General features: G+C 39.8%; 2 protein-coding genes across 4 annotated transcripts in view; one reads left to right on the top strand and one right to left on the bottom strand.

The window, feature by feature from the left end:
- Positions 1-3,651, top strand: part of kcng2 (potassium voltage-gated channel, subfamily G, member 2) — a 34,237-nt gene extending 30,586 nt beyond the window's left edge. The window contains exon 3 of the mRNA XM_046059151.1: positions 2,759-3,651. Within this exon, the coding sequence (XP_045915107.1) occupies positions 2,759-3,586 (828 nt within the window). The 3' untranslated portion in view covers positions 3,587-3,651. The remainder of the gene's footprint in view (positions 1-2,758) is intronic.
- Positions 3,652-7,961: 4,310 nt separating this feature from the next.
- Positions 7,962-21,111, bottom strand: part of LOC123976499 (solute carrier family 66 member 2) — a 30,602-nt gene continuing 17,452 nt past the window's right edge. For 2 of the 3 annotated variants that reach the window (XM_046058727.1, XM_046058728.1), the window contains one exon: positions 7,962-11,508. In XM_046058727.1, coding sequence (XP_045914683.1) covers positions 11,298-11,508 — 211 coding nt within the window. In that variant the 3' untranslated portion in view covers positions 7,962-11,297. Of the gene's footprint in view, positions 11,509-15,784; positions 15,913-21,111 lie in introns of those variants that run through there. The other variant, XM_046058729.1, reaches the window with a different exon arrangement.

Below are 21,111 nucleotides of genomic sequence, written 5' to 3'. Positions count from 1 at the left end.
TTGGCCTCAGACTCTTACTTTGGATGTGAAATGACAGCATGTGGTTAGAGGGTGGATTTCAGCTCAAATTTTAATCACTCAACAGCAGAGCTTCAAGATTGCCATGTGCTGCGGCGCTTAATCTCCCTTCATTTAAGAAAAAACTGGTTTGAAGAAAAATACTTTTGTAGTTCCCTAAAAGGTCTGCCACTGGAGCACGAGGATGTAAAGGTGGATTGATAAGTCAGACACAGAGCGGATAATTGGTTAGCAAGATAAACAGTAAATATGGCAATTGACAATATGAGATCTTGACTTCACAAAAGAGCAGTTATATATTTTGCCTCAGACTGAATAGAAAGGCTTTTTTACTGAATATAATAATATTCAGCAAATTACTGTTTCCTCTATAATCTATCCAAATGTTTTTGGCATTCTGAAAAGGGAGAATATGAACAAAATGTGTTTTTGTTTTTAAACTTCTGGTCCAATTTGGCTTAAAATCCCCTCAAACCGAAGCTGACAATCTGTGCTCTTAACCTTAAGTTATTTTATCTTTTCACATTTCAAATAAGAGTATGAAGGCTTGTTAGCAGCTGGCCAGCAACATATGGGGCAGATTATGTCCTTTTCCCTCCTCAGTCAGCAGGTTGTGAAATTCAACTAGTCTCTATAAAGTCTCTATACTGTAGATATATGTTATATACTGTAGGTATATGTTATATACTGTAGATATGTTATATACTGTAGATATATGTTATATACTGTAGATATATGTTATATACTGTAGATATGTTATATACTGTAGATATATCTTATATACTGTAGATATATGTTATATACTGTAGATATGTTATATACTGTAGATATATCTTATATACTGTAGATATATGTTTACATAGCCCCCAATACACCAGTGGTAACCTTACTTGTAACGCAGCGCAATAATGTTGAGCTTCTATAAATAATTTTACTTTTTAACTGCTTTTGGCCATCTTTTGCTAATATGTCCAGGAAATCCTGTAGAGAGTAGCATTTTAATTGTAAGGTTGATAGCATACTGTCATATAGCACTGTATAATGCTTACGTTCAGTGTGTTGGCTTAGCACTTTAGCATGCATTAGCATGAAACACAAAGGACAGCTGAGGCTGATGGGAATGTCATGAGGTTTGTACTTGGTCTGAAAGTTCTGGACAAAACAATTATTTTAATTAATAATTCAGTATGCTCAAAACCTGCGATGGACTGGCGATCTGTCCAGGGTGTACCCCGCCTTGCGCCCGATGTAAGCTGGGATTGGCTCCAGCCCCCCCGCGACCTTGTATGCGGGATAAGCGGTTGACGACGGATGGATGGATGGAGTATGCTCAAAACAGCTACCTTCATCTGTCAGAAGGGTGATTTGTGACTGTCATCAACAAAAATAAATTATTTTACTGTCAGTGGAAATGGCGTTACTAAAGAACACAAAACGTCAATAGACTGGCAGATCTATACCACTTTTTATCATCATCAAGTCCACATACTCAATATTATTAGTTTTCTCTTATTGTTTCTCATTTTATTCATCAGCCTTCACTCTAAGAGTTTATTGCTGCAGCTGCTGTGTGAAAACTGCATCCCCAGCTTTGCCGTCAGTGATCTACATGGTCTTTAATGGGTTTAGCAAGCTTAATGTCTCAAGGGCAAAAACCATGTTATATGCAAAATTAAGTCTATACTCTGAAAAATGCATGAGGCTCAATGTGAGAGGAGGACGTTTTTTCTGTGAGGGCAGTCAGCTGGAATGACATCTCCATGGGGCAGAGCTGTTGACTGAGCAAATACTAAGGGGAATGGTTTGCTTATTCACACTTGTGCACATTCACACCTGGAGAAAGCCTGGAGAAACGCCACGGTGTACGTAGTAATGGCTCGCTAATGTCATTATATGTGTCTCCACAACCATGAATGTCTTGTCAGGAATATCTGAGCCATGGAACACAACAGGTTACGGAGTCTGAAAAGATTTAAGATATTTCAGAAATACCTATTTCACAGTGTTACACAACATGAAACGCGACATGACGAAAGTGAGTTTTAAAAAGTGAATGAAGAAAGTTTTCTTTATTGCTTGATCGTTTCCACATTCTAATTATCCAAACATAATTAACTGACACAAATAAAGTAAAATATTTTTTGTTCATTAATAACACTTAAGTAAATGCAGAAAAAATGAAAAGCTTTCTTTTTCAGTCTCCTCCAGGGGTTACTTTGACTTAATAACCAAGTAATCTCTTATAATTATATTTTCAAATATTTATGAATGCTATTTCAGCAGTCTTGAAAAAAACAGATTATCATTAAAGGAGAGAATATTTCATCTGTGGTAGCTTTAGAAATCCACAGTAATGCAGTGAATTTCTTATGTAACATTGTTACATCTTGCAGCTCTCACCACTTGATCACTCAGGTTTGATGTATCAGTCAGTGAGGTTTACTACGTGAGATAATCAAAGCCTTTGATTGTGTCTCTTTGTTGTGTTTTGTTCTGGGAAAAAAAATACAGAATCACCTTTCTGTTGTGAGATCAAACGCATGGACCTCTTCTGTCAACGAGGAACCCATGAATCAAATTGCAGGCTTTGAAATAGATTCTTAATTACTGACTTCACGTCACCCCTTTCTGAAGCACCTGTGGAGTTCATATATATTGCACACTGAAGGGTGTTATTGCCGTTGACAATGTAATACAACCCTAAATGTCTTTCTTTGTGTGCTTTTTTCTCTCTCCGCAGGGTGAGTGCTCCCAGAGGTGCTATAACATTTTTGTGCTGGAGACGGTGTGCGTTGCCTGGTTCTCCCTGGAATTCATGCTGCGCTTCATTCAGACGCAGAGCAAATGTATGTTCCTGCGTACCCCTTTAAACGTCATCGACGTGGTGGCCATCCTTCCGTACTACATCACCCTCATTGTGGACTCTCTGTCAGTGGGAGGAAAACCTGCAGGTTCAGGGAACAACTACCTTGAGAAGGTGGGGTTAGTTCTTAGAGTCCTGAGAGCTCTACGGATCTTTTATGTGATGAGGTTGGCCCGCCATTCCTTAGGCTTGCAGACACTTGGTCTGACAGTGAGGAGGTGTACACGTGAGTTTGGCCTGTTGCTGCTATTCCTTTGCGTGGCCATGGCTCTTTTCTCCCCACTTGTGTTCCTAGCTGAGAGCGAGATGGGCGCTAAGCAGGAGTTCACTAGCATCCCTGGTAGCTACTGGTGGGCCGTCATCTCCATGACCACAGTCGGCTATGGAGACATGGTGCCCAGAAGCATTCCCGGCCAGGTGGTGGCGCTCAGCAGCATCCTGAGCGGCATCCTCCTCATGGCCTTTCCCGTCACGTCCATCTTTCACACCTTCTCTCGCTCCTACGTGGAGCTGAAGGACGAGCAGAGCCGGGCGCTGAGGCAGAAGCCGGACTCGCAGGACAGCACCAAGTCCCAGAACAGCGAAGACTCTCAGGAGACGGACAGCTACCACGGCATCACGGAGGCCGCGGCCTCATCTGTGCAGAGGAGGAAGTCCATGGCTGTTCAGAGGGCTGCTGAGATTAGAGCATCCGTGCAAACTTAGCTGCTCTGTCTGTGTGTGTTCAAGTTGCAGCCGTGACACCCAGCGCCGGGACTTCAAAGTTGATGAGCTGCAGGACTGTTAGCAGGGAGGAGATTTTCTTCACTGGAGTTCGAGGTCTCTGCTTTGATCATGGGAAGTGCTTGTGCACCAGAGTCTATCTGAGTTTCTGAAATCAGAGTCGCAGACGTCTTTTTTTTCACAAGTTTTACTTTAGGGGTAACAGTACAATATTCATCATTAAACAACTCAAGTGATGAGATTAAAAAAATGACTGAAAGTACTCTCAATGACTGTGATTTAGACTTGAGATAAGTCTGTGCAAAAGGAAATCTAATGACAAAACATCACATGTTATTCAGACCTCAGACTAATAATTAATGTTCCTCATTTAGCTGCATTTGAGAGGAGTGACTGAAGTAATGCTGAGATGTCAGTCATGTAGTTTATTACCTATGTGCAATATCATCTCCATTCAGTCTGTACTGTTTTTGGCCAAACCGAATAACTTATCGTACCCGGGACTCTGTTATATAAGGTTCACACATCTACACGTCAGCACATTTACTTGCAATGAAGGAGAGCTAATTCATCTCCAACATAGTAACACAAAATAAATGTGAGGTACAGCCAGGACACAGTTACCATAGCTTAGCTTAGCAGAGCTACTGGAAACTACGGTAAACAGTTTGGCTCTGTCCAAAAGATAAAAAAGCTCCCTAAATAACACATTGGTTTTTACACAATGTTAATTAGTGAGTATTAGAAGGGCTGTTACGAATATTTTTCAGCTTTGGAGTGAGCCGAGCTAGCTGTTCACCCATGTTTCGAGTCTTTATGCTAAACTAAGCTAACTGCCTGATGGTTGTATCTTTATATTTCACAAACAGAAATGAGTTTGGTATCAATCTTATCAAGTCATCAACTCTTGCCATGAAAGCCAACATGTGTATTTCCCAAAATGTTGAACTATTTATATAGCATGTTAAGCAATCATAGGCTACTACCATTATTCACAGCGTAAAGATAACCCTTTTAGTAATCCAGAGGTGGATTTGAGTGTGTAGTTTCATTCTTGCTCATTTTTATCATCACTTTCATCCTAACTCAAGGACCACTTACTTGCTTTTTTCAGAGCTTTCAACTGCATCTTAGGGCCCTATTTTAACAATCTAAGCACACAGCGTGAAGTGTATGACGCAGGTGCATTTAGGTTGTGTCCAGATCCACGTTTGCTAGGTAGAAAAAAAACGGTTGCCGCGTCTGACGCGTGGTTCAAAAAGGACGTACTCTTAATTAATCATGGGTGTGTTTTGGGCATAACATAATAATACCAATAAGTGTTTTTTCTCCCATTATTTTTAAAATCCAAGTACAGATTAAAGGTGCATTATAAAAACACAATAAATAATAATAAAATATAAATAAATGAAAAAGTGTTTTGCATACTCACAGCAGACAGAGAGAGAGAGCTTATGTGGACAAGCGGAGATAGAGTGCGTGTGCGAGCGAGTATGACTTAAGTGTCGAAATGATATAAAAACCTTTGATCATGAAGCCAAATGTTACTCCACAATTTTGTAGTTTATATGTGAAATGTATGAACTACACTGCAGACTGGAGTCTTTGTTAATAGTGACAGACAGACAGATAGATCCACTATGAAACGTCTGTATCCTCACTGCGCTGCATTTTAATAAACTACGATGAACTGGTCGTGATACACATCTCTATCTTGCAGGTGATTTCTTTGTGTATTTTATTGATGTATGAGTGTTTTCTTTGAGAGGCTGCTGTCAGTGCATCTTGACCAATCCTGTCAGAGTGTAGGGAGATTTAAATAATCGATGAAGAGCTGTACCTCGTCCATAAATGTCTTTTTTAATTGGGAGCATCTTACTATCTGAATAATGCGCCCTTTTAATAGCAAGTCTTTAGACCAGGTTTTTGTTGGTCAGTGGCGTAATCGCTGTCTTAAGATAGCAATGCGCCAACAATGCGGGTGACCACACCTCATTTTAAGACTAACACTCCCATGGGTGCACAGGTGGGCACAAGTACATTGCACAACATAACTCTGTTGATTGAAAACTAGCAATGACACCTGGATTGTGCTCGGCACTGCTCTGCTCTGCGCCGCTTTGCGTCGGGTGAAAGACAGTCTTCATTAGTGAAAGAGGTAGCTTAATTGTCATTACTTGACCTAAGTAAAGTTCCTAAAGACAGATCTTCACCTGGAGTGGAATATAACATGCAAAGGCTGTAGGGAACACTACACTGCTGGACAGACTCCGAGTCATTGACCAGGTAGACAGTAGACAGATCAGGTAGGTCATTCACATATAGTAGGCTACATAATCCAAAGTTACAAGTACTGCACTCATTCTTTTCATTTTTTTGGATGTTTTTTGTGGTAACTTTGATACTAAAAGTGAATTGTGCTATTGGTTGGTTGGTGCCAATCGGTTGGTTGGTGCCAATCCTCTTGTTACATACTTGAGTAAAGTGACTTGAATGCAAATGAAAAAAGAGAAGCAAACATTTACTGAGAGGTGTTATTACAGTTTGATTGTCTTCAAAGAGGCTGACTGGCTGTGGCAAATGCTAAACATCTACCTTCAGGCAGTGAAAACAACAAAACCCAAATGAAGTGTAAAACCATTTCAGATATTGCAAACCATTTTCATAGTCTTACATGATTTCCTCATATATTTGCCAATACAACACTTCATTTTCTTTGAGTTGAGTGCCTTGTACAAATAACAAAATTTCCCCAAATTGTTGTCAAGTTGGAACCCATCAAAGCAGCGTTAAGTGCTTGAGAATACAAAGTAGGTTTAGATATTTTTTTTAAATACCATAAATTAATATTTAGTCTGCCAACTCTGAATCGCAGTCACTGGATTAACTGAATCATTAAAAATCATGGAAATATTACATAGAACACTTAACTATCTACAATATTTAGGTTTTAAGAAATTAAAATACTGTTTTGATGAGGAGTGGATGGTGCAAAGTGACATCATTTGAATAGAAACCCAACTTAAATGGATTTGTGCTTTGCGTCATATATCCATAACCTCTTTTGAAAAATTTAATAAAGATTATAATGAACATACAGTAGTTGTTCCAATGTGGAGAGGTTTTGATTCAACAATGTACAAGGACGCTCTGAAATTTGCAAGAGTATGTGTGCTGTATACTTCTGCACTTTGGTTTGTCTGTGGCTTGGTTCATGTTTTTTTCCACATCCGTTATTAATAATAAATTAATTCTGTTCCAGGAGTGATGTTGGCTCAGTGTACTGTAAATTTGATAAATACTGACAGTGCTCCAATGAAATGTTCAACTTAAAAGCAGCCTGTTCAAGGGTTCTTCTGTTCACACTGTTAGGGCTCCAACATCAAGCTTAAGATCATGCTACTAAAGAGAGAAATAGACTGAATTCACCTTATGGGCATGACCATGACCTTCAGCTCATAATATACAATGGCACTTCAGAGTGTGTTTCTAAAGTCACTTGTAAATAACAAATCAGTGAGAGAATATATCTGAAGGCTGTGTAGACGGGATACATTATAGTCTTGTTCCAAGGTGTCCAAAGATACAGGTGTTAGCATTAGCGTATTAGTAAAGGTTGCATATGTACACATCCAGTAGACACGGAGCAACGTTAGCATTAATTTGAAGTTTCTATCCACCCTATGAAACTAAGTCCAATAGTCACTCTACTTTTAGCTCAGGTTTAGTCGCCAACTCCTGAAAAACGTAGTCTTTTTAGCTGCTAAATGCAGCGCTGCATTCACCATCTAGTCGCTAAAAAAATTTCAGTATGACTTCCTCATACTAAAGTGGTATTCAAGACAAGTAAGACAATACTCTGTACAGTAGGCTACATAAAGAGGTAGGAGTTTTTTGTTTTGCCTTTCTAAACCCAAAAACACAAGGGCAAAAAGTATAAGCAATGGATTGAACAGTTTATCTACTCAAACATAAGCTTAAAATGTTAACATCTGGCTAACTAGCTTACTACCTACAATTACCCATAACCCAGCTTTACTTCCAAGGCTAGGGAGACACGCTACTTGTTACTGTATGTTAGAAAAAGCCCAGTTCAGAACTAGCATATCTACTGTATAGTATTTCCTCACCATGTAGTGTAGGAGCCAGTCCTGGATGCTACCACAGTAGAATTTAGAGTTATGTTATTGGCTCCAGTCTGCTCTATATTGGATTTGGGAAGGTTTACACTCCAGCAACCACAGCAAAACTCATTATCCGAGACAGCATTACGTTTGCCAAATAGATGGGTTAGTCCTCATCATAACATTAAAAGTAAAAAAAGCCTTGAAGATACAAACAATAAAGCAAGCATAAATCCAAACCTTTTCTCATTTAATCCATAATAGAAAAACATTAATTAGTGCAGCTTCAAGTACAGTATACAGACTCAAACAAATATGCTAATCAAGGTGCTCCAGACGGTCTCCAGGTAGCACTGCAGTCTTTGAGCTTAACATATAAACTTCTTGCAAGTAATTGTGATCCTAGAGAAGTGCATCAGTAAGAATCCTGACTAGTTTGTTGCAGCAATGCACATGTGAAGAGGTTTGACATGACACCGCTAATACTACACAGCACAAGGCACCGAGGGAAGTTTAAATACATTTCTATCAGTGAGGGCCGATGTGGTGACACACACACACACACACACACACACAGTATTGTAGAGAACCTAATAATACATCTAATACATAGTACATCTATGATCTGTTTACTGTCTCCTCTCTATGCCAGTGGATAACTTGAAAACCCAGGACATTACAATTTATGTGCTTATTATTTAGATATGCTCAAACCCCAAAAAGGACCACAGCCGGTGGGCTTATTCTTCTTTGACAATTGATGTCTGCCAGAGCTGTGCCACTGATGGGAGCATCGGTGGATGTCTGCACTGACACAAACATCTCCATCAAACAAAACATGACGCACAAGTCTCTCCATGTCCTCTTTATTGGGAGACAATGCCATGAGAGTAGATTCTCAACAAGACTCCGTGTTTAAACAGCCGCATGTGTTGATGGATTTCATTAGTTACTGAGGTGGACAATTGGCAGTTTAATAGAAAAACTAAATACACACCAACAGATGTAACATAGTAAAAAGGAAAAGAAACATACTGGAAATAATATTTTTGGTACATTAATAAACTAGGTGTGTGTTTTACAGATAAGAAAATGTAGTTGGCAGTTTGGGAAAATAACTACACATGATAAAATGAATGAACCAAATGATACAAAACACAAAGTAAAAAAAAAGTAGAGATACATGGAATTGAACAGTAACTAAAGTGAAGGTTATTTTTGATCCTGTCGAGCACAACAAGAACCTGTCTCAACGGTCTCTCACATTATCCACACAACACACTCTCACCACAGTTTGAATAAAACAAGCATACACTATCTTACAATGGCAAGATTGTAAAAAAAGGATAACAAAATAAATATGGTGAACACAAAAAATGCACATCCACTACTAAGAAACAAAGGATCATTCCACATCTTTTTTTGTTATATTATTTAAGAGCCATGAAAGAAATATTTATAGAAAAGTCTTGCCACGTCCCACTGGAATAAAAGGGAAGTTTCTATTTCTTGAGGCTTAAAAGAGGAGGACAGAATCAGGTCTGCTCTGGTACACAGTTCACTGAAGAGCTGACAGTCGTACACCTCCTGGTTTGGCATTTCTCCCCTCACCAGAGGAAAATTACAAAACAACAATAACAAAGACAATCTTCACTGTGCTATGTGGCAGCTTCTCCTTCTGAACAGGAAATTAATTTTTTATGTTAAAATGGTGATGAGTACAAGCTGCCCAACACAGCACCACACAACGAGGTGGAGTCATGAGCATGGATATCAGGGGATGTTATTGGATTTGCAATATAAATGATAAACTGGCCAGTCAGTGTTACCCACAGCCAATATGATGTGATTTTGCAGAGCATATTCAGAAGTATCAGTCTGTAAAACGTTAAGTGAACCTCTCTAAAAGGATAATTGTGGTTCATTAAAACTTCTAACTTCGGCTTTAATTTCCATGGGTAATAATAATCAGTGTTCACCAAAATAATTTATGAGATTGTATGATCCTTGCAGCAATGTTGCTGCATTCCCAGATCTCAGCAATTAACTTGATCTGTATAATGTTACTATTACAGATAAGAATGATGGGCAAAATTGCTAAATAATGCAGCATCCACCTTGTATTGTTCTCACAGTAATTCTGAGCAGCCAAGTGCGGGAAAAAAAAACATTCACCTCAGCTCCCTAGTTGTAATTCTGAGTGAAAAGTATTGGAAAATCTTGACAACCATGATATTGTCTCCCACCAGGTGAAAAAAACCTACACAAGTTTCAACAAACTGGTAGTAAAATGGCTGCAAAGCCACCAATATTTACTAATCCAGTCCACAACAAAAGTATCTACTTTAGACTATTTAAATGTGACCACAAGGCTAGCAGTAACCAACCAAGAATAATGCATGAACCTAGTCCTAGTCGCATAATAGTGGGTTTTTCTGTTCTTCGTGTTCTGCTGACATTGCCTGAATGCAGAAAAAAAAGCTGTAACGTAACAGTTAATGTAACCAAACCTTTCAAGGGGGTGCTAAGATGTGCTTTGTGTTCAGTTTAAATGCTCCTAAGCAATATGGCAATGTGGTGGATAAACTGACTCCTTTGGAGTTGATGGAATTAAATTGATCAAAATTCTATACAAAATGTCATCAACAGCTTCAGTACAAAAATCACTGGCCTTTCAACAATCCTGACAGCCTGAACACTGGTTGTGATGTTTCATGATGTTTCCTACAGCTTCCAGCATACAAATCTCGATTTACAGTTCACTTCATAAGCCTCAAGGCCACTTATGTTTATGACCATTTGTTTTTTAGAAGCCAATGCATTGCATCTCCAAGCCTTTGGGATTTTTCTTCTTTTGGTAAAGTCTGATTGCCTCTATTATCCTACAAGACTGTGTGTCACAACACATGGCAACCATCTGTCCAACAAGTGGTAGACTGACCAGCATTTCTCCACTGTGTCAGGAAAAACTACAAAATAACAAATGCCACTTTGTACATTCAGAAGTGATTTTTTGTGATTGATTCATACATTTATATTGCTGGTAATGCAGCAAGCCATGTTCAAATGTGTGTGTTAAGGCAGAGGGTCCATGCGACAATCATCAGCTAACGTGGACGACAAAAGCTAGTCCACGTTTCATTGGGCACAGATTTCAGTGCATACATCTGCAGTTTTTATACTGTATATTTTCATGTGTGCATACTATTCTCCACATGCACAGGCTGATTCAAGGATATATTCTTTGAGAAGTCGGCATTCCAAGTCACAAGCATACTGTTGCATTGAGAAGAAGTCAGCTGGATAAATAAAACAAGAGGTTGAGTTTGTTTGTAACAAGTGTCCTTCAGGTTCCCTGTAGACACTGACACCACAACGTATCTGGTTATGTTCATGCCTTATTTATGGGCGTGTATGTGTCTTTATGTATACTTGGAGGTGAGGGTGAGCAGCCTGCATCATCTCAAGGTGCTTTGGTACTCGTGTATGTTTATACATGTCCACAGCGCAGTTCTTCCTCACTGGTGTTTTGGAGTGTTGACGTGTCCTCTGAGCGCTTGCAGAGGCTTTCAGAGGGCTTTGGCACTGGTGGTGTGGGAGACAGTGTGGGACACCGGTTTCTGTGGGTAGCGGCTATAGTAGTAAACCTGGAACAGGATGGCGAAGTCCACAAAGACCTGCAGCAGGCCACATATCCAGAACTGCATAGGAGCCTGGGTGAGCAGGAAGTAGCCCGTTTTAAAAGTGTCACCACTGGTCCACATCAGCACCATCTTGATACTGGGAAGAAAGAGTAAGAGAAGGGATGATTAATAAAGGAGACTGATGCAACATTATAAAATCAAACAATGTTATAGCTCAACTTATTATCATTATGTTATTTCATCTTTCTTATTTTTATAACATCAGTTCCTTTTTATGTCATTATTACACTTTTTCCCCCAAAATGCCCCTTTTCAAGCGTGTGTTTTTACTTTATTAAGACATTTTTGCCAATGACACAATAATTCAGGTCACATTTTAGTCCATATCGTCACTTCCCCCTCACCATTCAGTCAATTACATGCTACTTGCTTCTCTTATGCTAACAAGCTCAACAACTGCTCCCCAATTTAGCCAGCTAACTCCTGTTAGAGAGCAACAACAATATCAAATCTGTTCTGCATCTATGTATTATTTAGAACAACATACACCTAGCCAGCTGACAAGCTAGTCGTAGTTGTGAGCTTGGATTATTACTCAGTATTTAGGTGAAGAGATTGCGTTAGTAGTGTTAGCTAGCTCCTGGTACCATGAGAAACTAAAGAGAAAGACCAAGAGTCTTGTGTGCCTTTCCCTGAGGAACATTTTTGGAATTGAAAACTTGCAGCGAAAACTAACCAGCAAATGTTAGCTTCAGTTAACACTTGACATGCAAACAACCCAGCCTTGCTAGTTAGCCTAACTGGCTAGATAGATAGCATGTAGTGTTGTTAAAATACATAAAACAATTAGTATGTTAATGTGTTTAATTAGCCTATAGTTGGTCGATTCAGAATTACTTTGGTCTCTCTCTCTCTGTGCTTATTCAGTTCATAATTATTAATGTATCTATTTCATATCAAACTTTTTCCTACATTTCTACTTGGCAATATTATTTTTCTTTCAGTTTGACCAGACCTTTAATGCATCTTAAATACATTTCAACCTGGTTTTGATTTATTTTTGCTCTGTCGGAATTCAATTTGTTCACCAAGTGCACATGTTAATGACAGTACGAAAAGGGGTCAGAGAAATACAATATCAGTTCAGTCAAGAAGGGTATAGCAAATTTGCCACAATAACAACCATGAGAAATTGAAATAATGAATCTTCTCAGGGAGCAGGCTCATCAACTCCACATCCTGTGGTACATTTCTAAACTATAAAACTCAAGAGTGTTTCCGGTACACGCTGATCTGGCTGTTCATAGGGTGCTCATGAGACAATCCAGGGGATGAGTTACAGTAAATAAAAGAGTTACAGTTTTAGAAGCGACTGGAGAAAAGCACCCATGTGATTTGAGAAGGCAGAGTTCCTTTAAGCATAGGCTTTGTCCTCTCGCTGGCACTGTGAACTCAACTAATGAGATGGAAAAAGGAAGTCTAACGAGTAGAAGAAACACAGGAAAAGAACCAAGCCCCGAGGTCCAAACACACAACTTTATATATACATATCACACTCTGCAAAAATAGACAGACACCACTGCTCTGAGGAAATGCAGGGACATCGCCTCTAAAATTCCTTTCAGGCCCCATTAAAAGTGCTACTGGCTTTGGGTGTTTTCCACACCAGTTTGCAACAGCATCCACACACCCATCAACTCCTGTAGAGCTCACTTGAGTTTTTTTTATACACCTTTTTTTTGCTTGAGGCAGGGATTCGTGTAGGCAATGCTGATAATGAAAATAAAGACTGAGCCAGCACTGTGTCTACAATGCACCTGTGTGCACACACACACACACACACACACACACACACACACACACACACACACACAGGACTCTTCAGATGTGCTTCCTAAAGCAGCCTGCCTACAACAATACCAACACATGCTGAGACATTTGAAATCCTTTCACTCAAGTGTGTCCGTTTGGTTGGTCAGCACTATTTGAATAAGCTTTGCAGGAGATTTTTTTTGTCACTTAGCCAAGTGCTACTGAATTTCAATGGTTGGTTTGTCTCCAGTGGTATCTAGCAATGCAAGATAGTTTTCGTTTTATTTGTCCAAGTTTTGAGATATCTGTATCGGAGATTTTTTTGCCTCTATCTGAATCCAATGCATATTGGTTAGCATAGGTAGTGAGCGCTGTTAAACTCGAGATAAAATAAAAGCTAAACTATATGGCCAAAAGAATGCTGACAGCCAGTTCACATTTGTGTATTTTAAATTACATTGCCCTCAAAGTTTGTCGCAGTGTCGAAGAACTTGACTGGCCTGCACAGACTCCTGACCTCAACCCTATCCAATGCCTTTGGGTTGAACTGGAACACTGACTGTGAGCCAGGACAATATCAGTGCCCAACCTCGCTACACACTCTTGTAGCCGAATCAACCAATTGATTCAGCTACAAATGTTTACAACCAATGTCAGCTTTTTCAAAATTCTCGCACATGGCAACTAATTTATTGTTAAGGTTAGGGGAATATTATGGTTATGGCAAATATTAATTGTCTGTCTGTGATGAAGCAAGCTCCAGTTTTCCTGAAAGTCAGACACAGTAATCCCCCATGCCGACTTCCACACCCTTAATTCTCGCCCCGTTAAATATAGGCCACAATGCTTCCTGCACTTGCACTGGACGTTGATATTAGACGTATCGTGAGGAGCAGAATCGTCCAATACGGATGATTGGGCTTGGCTGAACGGGAGCAGCCAGGTTCCAAAATATAGCAGTCGATGAATGATCATGGTTTTGGTATGAGATGGCTTTGGTTGTTTGTTTGTTTTGTAATTTGAGTCAACTAACCCTTCAAGCGCAAGAATTTACAGACAAATGAACAAGTAAAGGAAAGACCCATCTCATTTGTTTCATGTCCTTTTTTCTCTCAACAGCGGTTTGCACAACATTTGACCGGAGGCTAATGTTCATGACATAAATCACCACATCTGATGTATTCAATTTAATCTTCCACTGATGTCAGAAAGATCAATCACAGCTGTAATCTCATAATAGGGTCCTAACCATTAATCCATCTTGGGGTCTGTGACGGCACCAGGTTTGGGCCCTCTCTTGTTCTTTGTATCTTGCTGTGTTCTGTTCCTTTAATCCAGGTATTTGGTGGGTGGAGCTGATACCTGGTGTGAGATGCAACACACCTGAGCAGGCGGGGCTCATAAAGGATACTGCTTGATTTGTCTCTTCTCCTGGGGCCTGTTCCACAAAGCACGTTAAAACATACCCCCTATGTCTTTCAGTTATCTGGCATAACTAACCCGAACCCCAATCGCGGTGGGGATGAGCGGTACCACGAAGTTGGTTATCAACTCGGTAACTCAACCCAGGGTTTCCCAATCCAGCCGTGAACGCATTCACAGGCGGTGTTAGCAGCAGATGACCAATCGCAGACATGGACAAGTCTATAAGCAGAGTGGCATATTTTACAAACGAGCAAACTGTAACACTACAGAAATGTGACATAGGCCTAGTCTAAGTAGCACAGCTGCAGCCGACACATGCAGGGAGACAGAAATTCGCAGACAGTGTGAATGCCTAAATGAACAGGCGTAGTCTATAATTTGTTGATTTGATGTGTTCTTATGAGCTGTATGAAAATATCAGCCTTATTCTTTCAGCTCGGCTGTGTGTCGGCGTTTCCACATTAAAAAACTCACCTCAATACCTGCGCTCACATCGCAAAAGGTTGGGAGGTGGACTACATGACTACAGTCTCTGTAGTAGGCCTATAAGAAAGCTACTAACCTAAAATAAATAGCCTACGTTCATATTAAAATTTTGAATTTAAATATCCCTACCAAACTGCTCATAATATTCAGCCTAACATAAGAAAAATGAAACCCATTTTTTTTAACGGCTGCGACAGGCTGTGTGAAACGGACTGGGAGCAAATAAAAAAATATTAAACAAATTTCAAAGCACTAAGTAGGCTTATCCTGCTGTACTGTAAAAACCTGTAGGCACAATAGCCTAAGGCTTTTAATCAGTGTCTGTAGGATTATATCACTTTACATACAAGAGCTTCTCCGTATCACCGCAGCAAACAAAGCAGCCTATAAAACAGTCTGTGGGATTTCCTACAGATGGTGACGTCATTTTCCAAGAGAGTTGATTGGTCAGTAGGCGGCGTTTTCATAGAGTTGATCTCTAATCTGAAACATAATCTGCTCCGGAGCAAGTTAGCCGTTCAGCATAAGTTACCATGGAGATCTACCCCGGTAAGAAGTGAACCACCTTCGTGGTTTCTTTGTGTTTTACACTCCACTCAACTCACGCATACACTGCATACATAGTGATCTGACAGACACCTACAATTGTATATTTTACACTTTACATATTTTATTTTGTCACTTGTTGAGCCAGATTGTGACAGGTCCATTACTATTACGCAAATTCATAACAGCATTTTGTCACGTGTCCTGACTCCTGTGGATCCTCTGATGGCACATGAAGAAACAAACACTTCCCCAAATGTAGCTTTGATTCCTGCAGCAGGTAAAACATGGCGGTGACAGAGACAACAGGATAAGTCATTGTATTAGCAGATTCCATGCTCTCTATAAGCCTCTTAACAGATGTTACGAATGAATGGGAGGTAATCTAGTGTCTTTCTAGTGTAACCCCAGCAGCTGTCTGTCTTTTAGCCGTGCCGGGGCAAAGCTTTGCAGCTAAATCTCCTCTTGCATTATTCATGCTTCCAGCTTCACCTTAGACCTTTCCATTTGTAAGGCCAATTTGTGCAAACTTTGCTATTTTCATCATACTCCCCCCTCTTAATTTTTACTGGCTCTTTCCCTGCACCATCTCCAAAATGTCCCTTCTGGCTTCCATTTTCACATTTTCTTTTTTCATAAACCCACTCTCTACATCACTTCTCTCTTCCTCCCCGTCCATTCATCTTCCCACCACCTCCTTCCACCATCACCTTCGTCTCTCGATACCTTTGCATTTGCCTCCCCCTCTGCTTACCGCCCTCACACTCTTCTTTCTCAGTAAGGAGCTTGTTAGCTCTGTGGAAAGAGACCCCCTTCCCCCCCTACCACCTTACTCAGCTGAGAGAGGGAGGATCTGTGTTTGATCAGTTCCTTTGCTGGTTCCTAATAAGAGGTAGTATGGGGATGGCAGGGGAACAGGGTGTGAACATGTCTGGCTACTTATTGGTCACCTTCTCTCAAGCACATATAGAGGGTGGAAGAGGAAAGCACGCTGAGCTCTGGGCAGAAATAATGGCAGCAAAGAAGTAGAGCTACACTGGACCAGACAATTTCTACAGCCGGCTGCAGGTGTTCTGTAAAGCAACACTGGATTTGTATTGCTTTGAATACAAAAAAAGACACATTGGAAGTTAAAGCAAATGCTGGTTTATATATAGGTCATTTTAAGCCAAGATGAATGATGAGGGAAGTGGAGCTGTAGTTTGTGACAATTTTTTACAAGTTCTGTACAGGATTAGGCTGTACACTCTATTCATAAATCCATTGCTAAGTCTGCGAGTTCTTAGTAAGTGTTAGTAAGTTTTCTAGTTTCCAAGACTTATCTGTAGAACTGTCCAATGACAATCGATCAATTACGTAAACAATGTAGCATCACAAGCTGTCCCATACAAAATGTTTAAGTTATTTTTTAAACTTTAAGTGAACTTTAATACCCTAGAGTTGAAATGTCTCTTTCATGTCATCACTTGTCATTGTTGTTTGGTAATGTGTTGATGTTAATAAAGCTTTATGCTTTAGGGCACAGTATATTAAACTTATCTTCCAGTCTAAATGTTGGCATTATTTTATTTTGCCAATAAGTGTACACAGGAGAAATGTGTGATGTTTTGTAGTAAGTACTTAAACAGTTAAGAATGAGTGGGGAATAGCTGATTATGCTTACTAGCTAACGTTATTGCCATAATATTTTATAATTCAAAGTATTGTACAGCATCTTATAATGTGAATGTTGTGCAATTGTTTTTAAACTCCTCACTCTAAATGGGGTAGTGTTGCGTTCAAAATTTTGTTCAGTATGCACATCACTTTCATGTAAGAGGTGCAGCCATAGAAATTTTGAGTTTGACACTAGTTTCAACAAAGAGCTGTAACAAGCTCATACATCATGTACATCATGTACATCATATATATATATATATATATATATATATATATATATATATATACTGACATTGTCAGACGGTGGGGAATAAGGTGATTTCTTCTAACATTTTTTTCTAGTATATCTTAATACAGTATTTAACATTGAAAGTGTCATTGGTTGATGCAATTGTTCCTCCTGTCCACGAATACATCCCCTCCTAAAGCAATCAATGTACGTGATGGGGGGAGAAAAAAAAACTGTAAAATGCACTATAAGAGCCAGATGAAGCGAAAATGAAGTTTCATCAGTCTGCATTAGACAAATCAAATGGATTAGTACAAAATTGGCTCTCAACAGACGCCACAGCAAAAAGGACAGCAACACAAAGAGGGAATTTTGTACTAAAAAGACAATAAAATACCCACTTGACTTGTCAAACTCAGACTGCGAAGGCCTCATATTAACTTCAACTGAACTTTATTAAGACTTTTTGCACGATCTCTTACAGTGGAACTGCTTTTAGAGGTCATCTCTTTGTGGTAGATATCTGTCCAATATGTGGCGTACATTTCTCCACGAAATATCCAGACTTTTCAAATGTTCATTATTTCCACTCAGGTTTTTTTAAGTGCAAATGTAAAATGCGTATGAAAACAAGTGGATGGAAACACACAAAAAAAGAGAAACTCACAATGCAAGTATTTTTTAAGACACAAACCTATCCTTAAAGGAGAAAACTGGACTGTGAAGGGTTACCCTGATAATCTCACATACAGTACTTGGGATATTGAAAGATAGTTTTCTTTCATCAGTATCAGTGCACAATATTGGCAGAGATCTGAACTTTGCAGGCTGCCTTCGCTCAAACTCATCATATTATATATTCTTCAAATATAGAGGATGTGGGCTGTAAGATCATTATCATTTTGTGGACAAGGCACTTATATTGCACCTGGACCTGAGTTTACTATCACAAGCACATTGATCTTAGTTTTTGAAAATGCAGAGACCTTTAACCTCACAAAATAAGATTCACTTGCATCGCTAAATCCCAACAGGATTTTCCCCGTCAAGAAATACAGACATATTGATTCATTTTCATCTGCCTTAACAGAAAGAAAGAAGCCCCCTGAGTGATGTGAGCAGACAGAGTGAGGATGGGCTGGACAGATGATTAAGGTTCTCCAGCTGCAGTGACCCCCTACAGGGAGCCAGAGCTGCTCTGTTCTTCAGCTACGCTACACACAGCAGCACAATGCACCCGGCCCCAGGGGTGATGGCCCGGCAGCATCAGTAGTCAATACAGACCTATCCCAGCACGTGGCTGTCTGTGTGTGTGTGTGTGTGTGTGTGTGGACAGGAGCCTGCAGGCTAAATAAGGCTCTGGCACTCTTATCTAGCACACTGGGATGATGCTCAAGACCACAAGCCATATAAGGCTGCAGTTGGCTGACTGGATGTCCCATCTCCCTGTTTTGTGTTTGTCTGTGTGTGTGTTGATTTTATATGTTTTATGGCAGGCTGGTCAGTATCAGCATGTACCTCTGGCTCACCAGGCTCAAGACCATCTCATAAAAAGCAGCAGCAGCCAGAAAACTTTTAACACAAAACCATCTCATCCCCCGCATACTGCACGCACACACACCTTTCATCTGGCCTAATGTCCCCCATAAGATTTCAGTCTAAGTATTTACAGTAGCACTGGCAGGGAAAGTTTCACTTGGTTCCAAAGCCAGCTTCAACTCGAACAAAAGATTCAAGAACATTTCTAAATGGTGTTGATTTTACTTTTTTAAATTAAAAGCAAAGAAACTTATCAAAAAGTGAAATTAATGTCTGAGATAAATTACTGCAACTAATTACGGTAAGCAAGCAAGCCTATTCCCAACAACACAAGCAGCATATCTGGACCTCTACACTGCATTTTATATCATTTCATAATTTATGCTTGTTGGAAATCTTTGTTTTCAGTTCAATCTATCATGAACTTTGTCCTTTTTAAGGTTCCACTGTGCCTCTTTCTCCATTTCTCATGGGGTTTGGATGATCTGTATAATAAGAGGTCTGGGCTGCCAGTGTGTGAGCTGTTTGGGCTTGATAACTGCATCAGAGTGCAGTGTGATAACCACAGCTGGCAAAAAAAAGAGCTATATTCACAAAACACAAGAGCTGGATTGCTTTTTGGCACAAAGGAAGGGAGCGCTGTTTTTTCAGTCCAAACAGGGGTGAAATTTTGGACACAAGTTTGTGCTAATAGCAACTGGTTGAAGGACTGAAAGACAAACAAAAACACGTGCTTATCACACATGCTGACACGGAGGAGGAGGACTTGTACATTAACAACATCTTCTTTAAATATTAGCAGTGGAAAAAAAGGCTACCGGTATTGACAATGGTGTAATGTGTTTTAGCACTACAAAAGGTATTATATTTAATTTTACCATAATATGTTGGACAGCGCATATAGCTGACACTTTAAAAGTGAAGCATAAAGTTGTTAGTTTCTAACCCCGGTTTGAATCCTTGTGGAGTGACTGCTCTCTTCCTTTGCTACAAGTGCGTTTTCTGCTTCAGCATTGGTTGCAAATGTTGTCTGGGCCGGCTAACTAGCTAACTACAGTGGTAACCGAGCATTACTTCCAAGAGTTAGCTAACACTAGCTAACCGCGTTACATTGTGGGGTTACAGGTTTTGTTAGAAAAAGCGCCATCAGGACTAACACATCTGCTGTGAAGTACTTTCAGTAGGTCTTGGATGAGATTTCAGGCTAACATTAGCACATTAGCTCTGTCCTGCTCTTTAATGGACTGTAAGATTACACTCCAGCAACGTTACATGAGATGGCATGTCTTTATTTACATGTTTTCTTCATAAATCATTGTCTGGTGGGGATGCTGACCTTTGATTTATAACTGGCGTCCATCTTTTAGCATGATATCCTGTATGTAGCCAGAAATAGCCGGAAATTTATATTCAAAGAGCTAACAATAATTAGCTAGTTAGCTAGCTTGCTACGGCTGATAAAATCTGCCAGCCATAGTTGTCATTTCAGCCACAGTTGTTTGCTAGAAATGTTAAATCTGCTTTTGTCTACCTCTGTGTGAAATTAAGAACCAATTGTTTCAAAAGTTACCGGGAATTTCAAGTGGTAAATCTGCCATCACTGGCATTGTAAATTGCATAAAGTTAAATTGGAGAAGAGGAGAAGAAGAGTAGCAGAAGGACACTGGGTCAAAAAATAAAGATATGGATGGGATAGAAAATAGCACTATCGTATGCACAATGTATGGTTGGCATTAATGCAAACCTCTAAGGACTCATTATGGTAACAGAGCAGTTACTGTCAAATAGCGCCAGTGAGGTTAACAGAGACCCTGAGGGGTGAATTAACATCAAACAAAAGCTAAATTCTTTTAGCTGTGTCCTCATGGGACAAACGACTCTAACGCACAACATCTTCACCTCCCCCCTGAACTATATGTCATTGTTTAAAAAACAAACTGACTTTTACTGTCTGACAGTGTGTCATGGTTCCCTGCTGGTGTATACACACTGATGACATCCAATATTCATTCTTAACTGCTCTGACTCCATCCCCTGCCTATT

The sequence above is a fragment of the Micropterus dolomieu genome, linkage group LG09 (genome assembly GCF_021292245.1).
Source record: "Micropterus dolomieu isolate WLL.071019.BEF.003 ecotype Adirondacks linkage group LG09, ASM2129224v1, whole genome shotgun sequence".
In the NCBI taxonomy this organism is placed as follows: Eukaryota; Metazoa; Chordata; class Actinopteri; order Centrarchiformes; family Centrarchidae; genus Micropterus; species Micropterus dolomieu.
The sequence above is the reverse complement of the archived record's forward strand: the minus strand, read 5'-3'. Positions and strand labels throughout refer to the sequence as shown.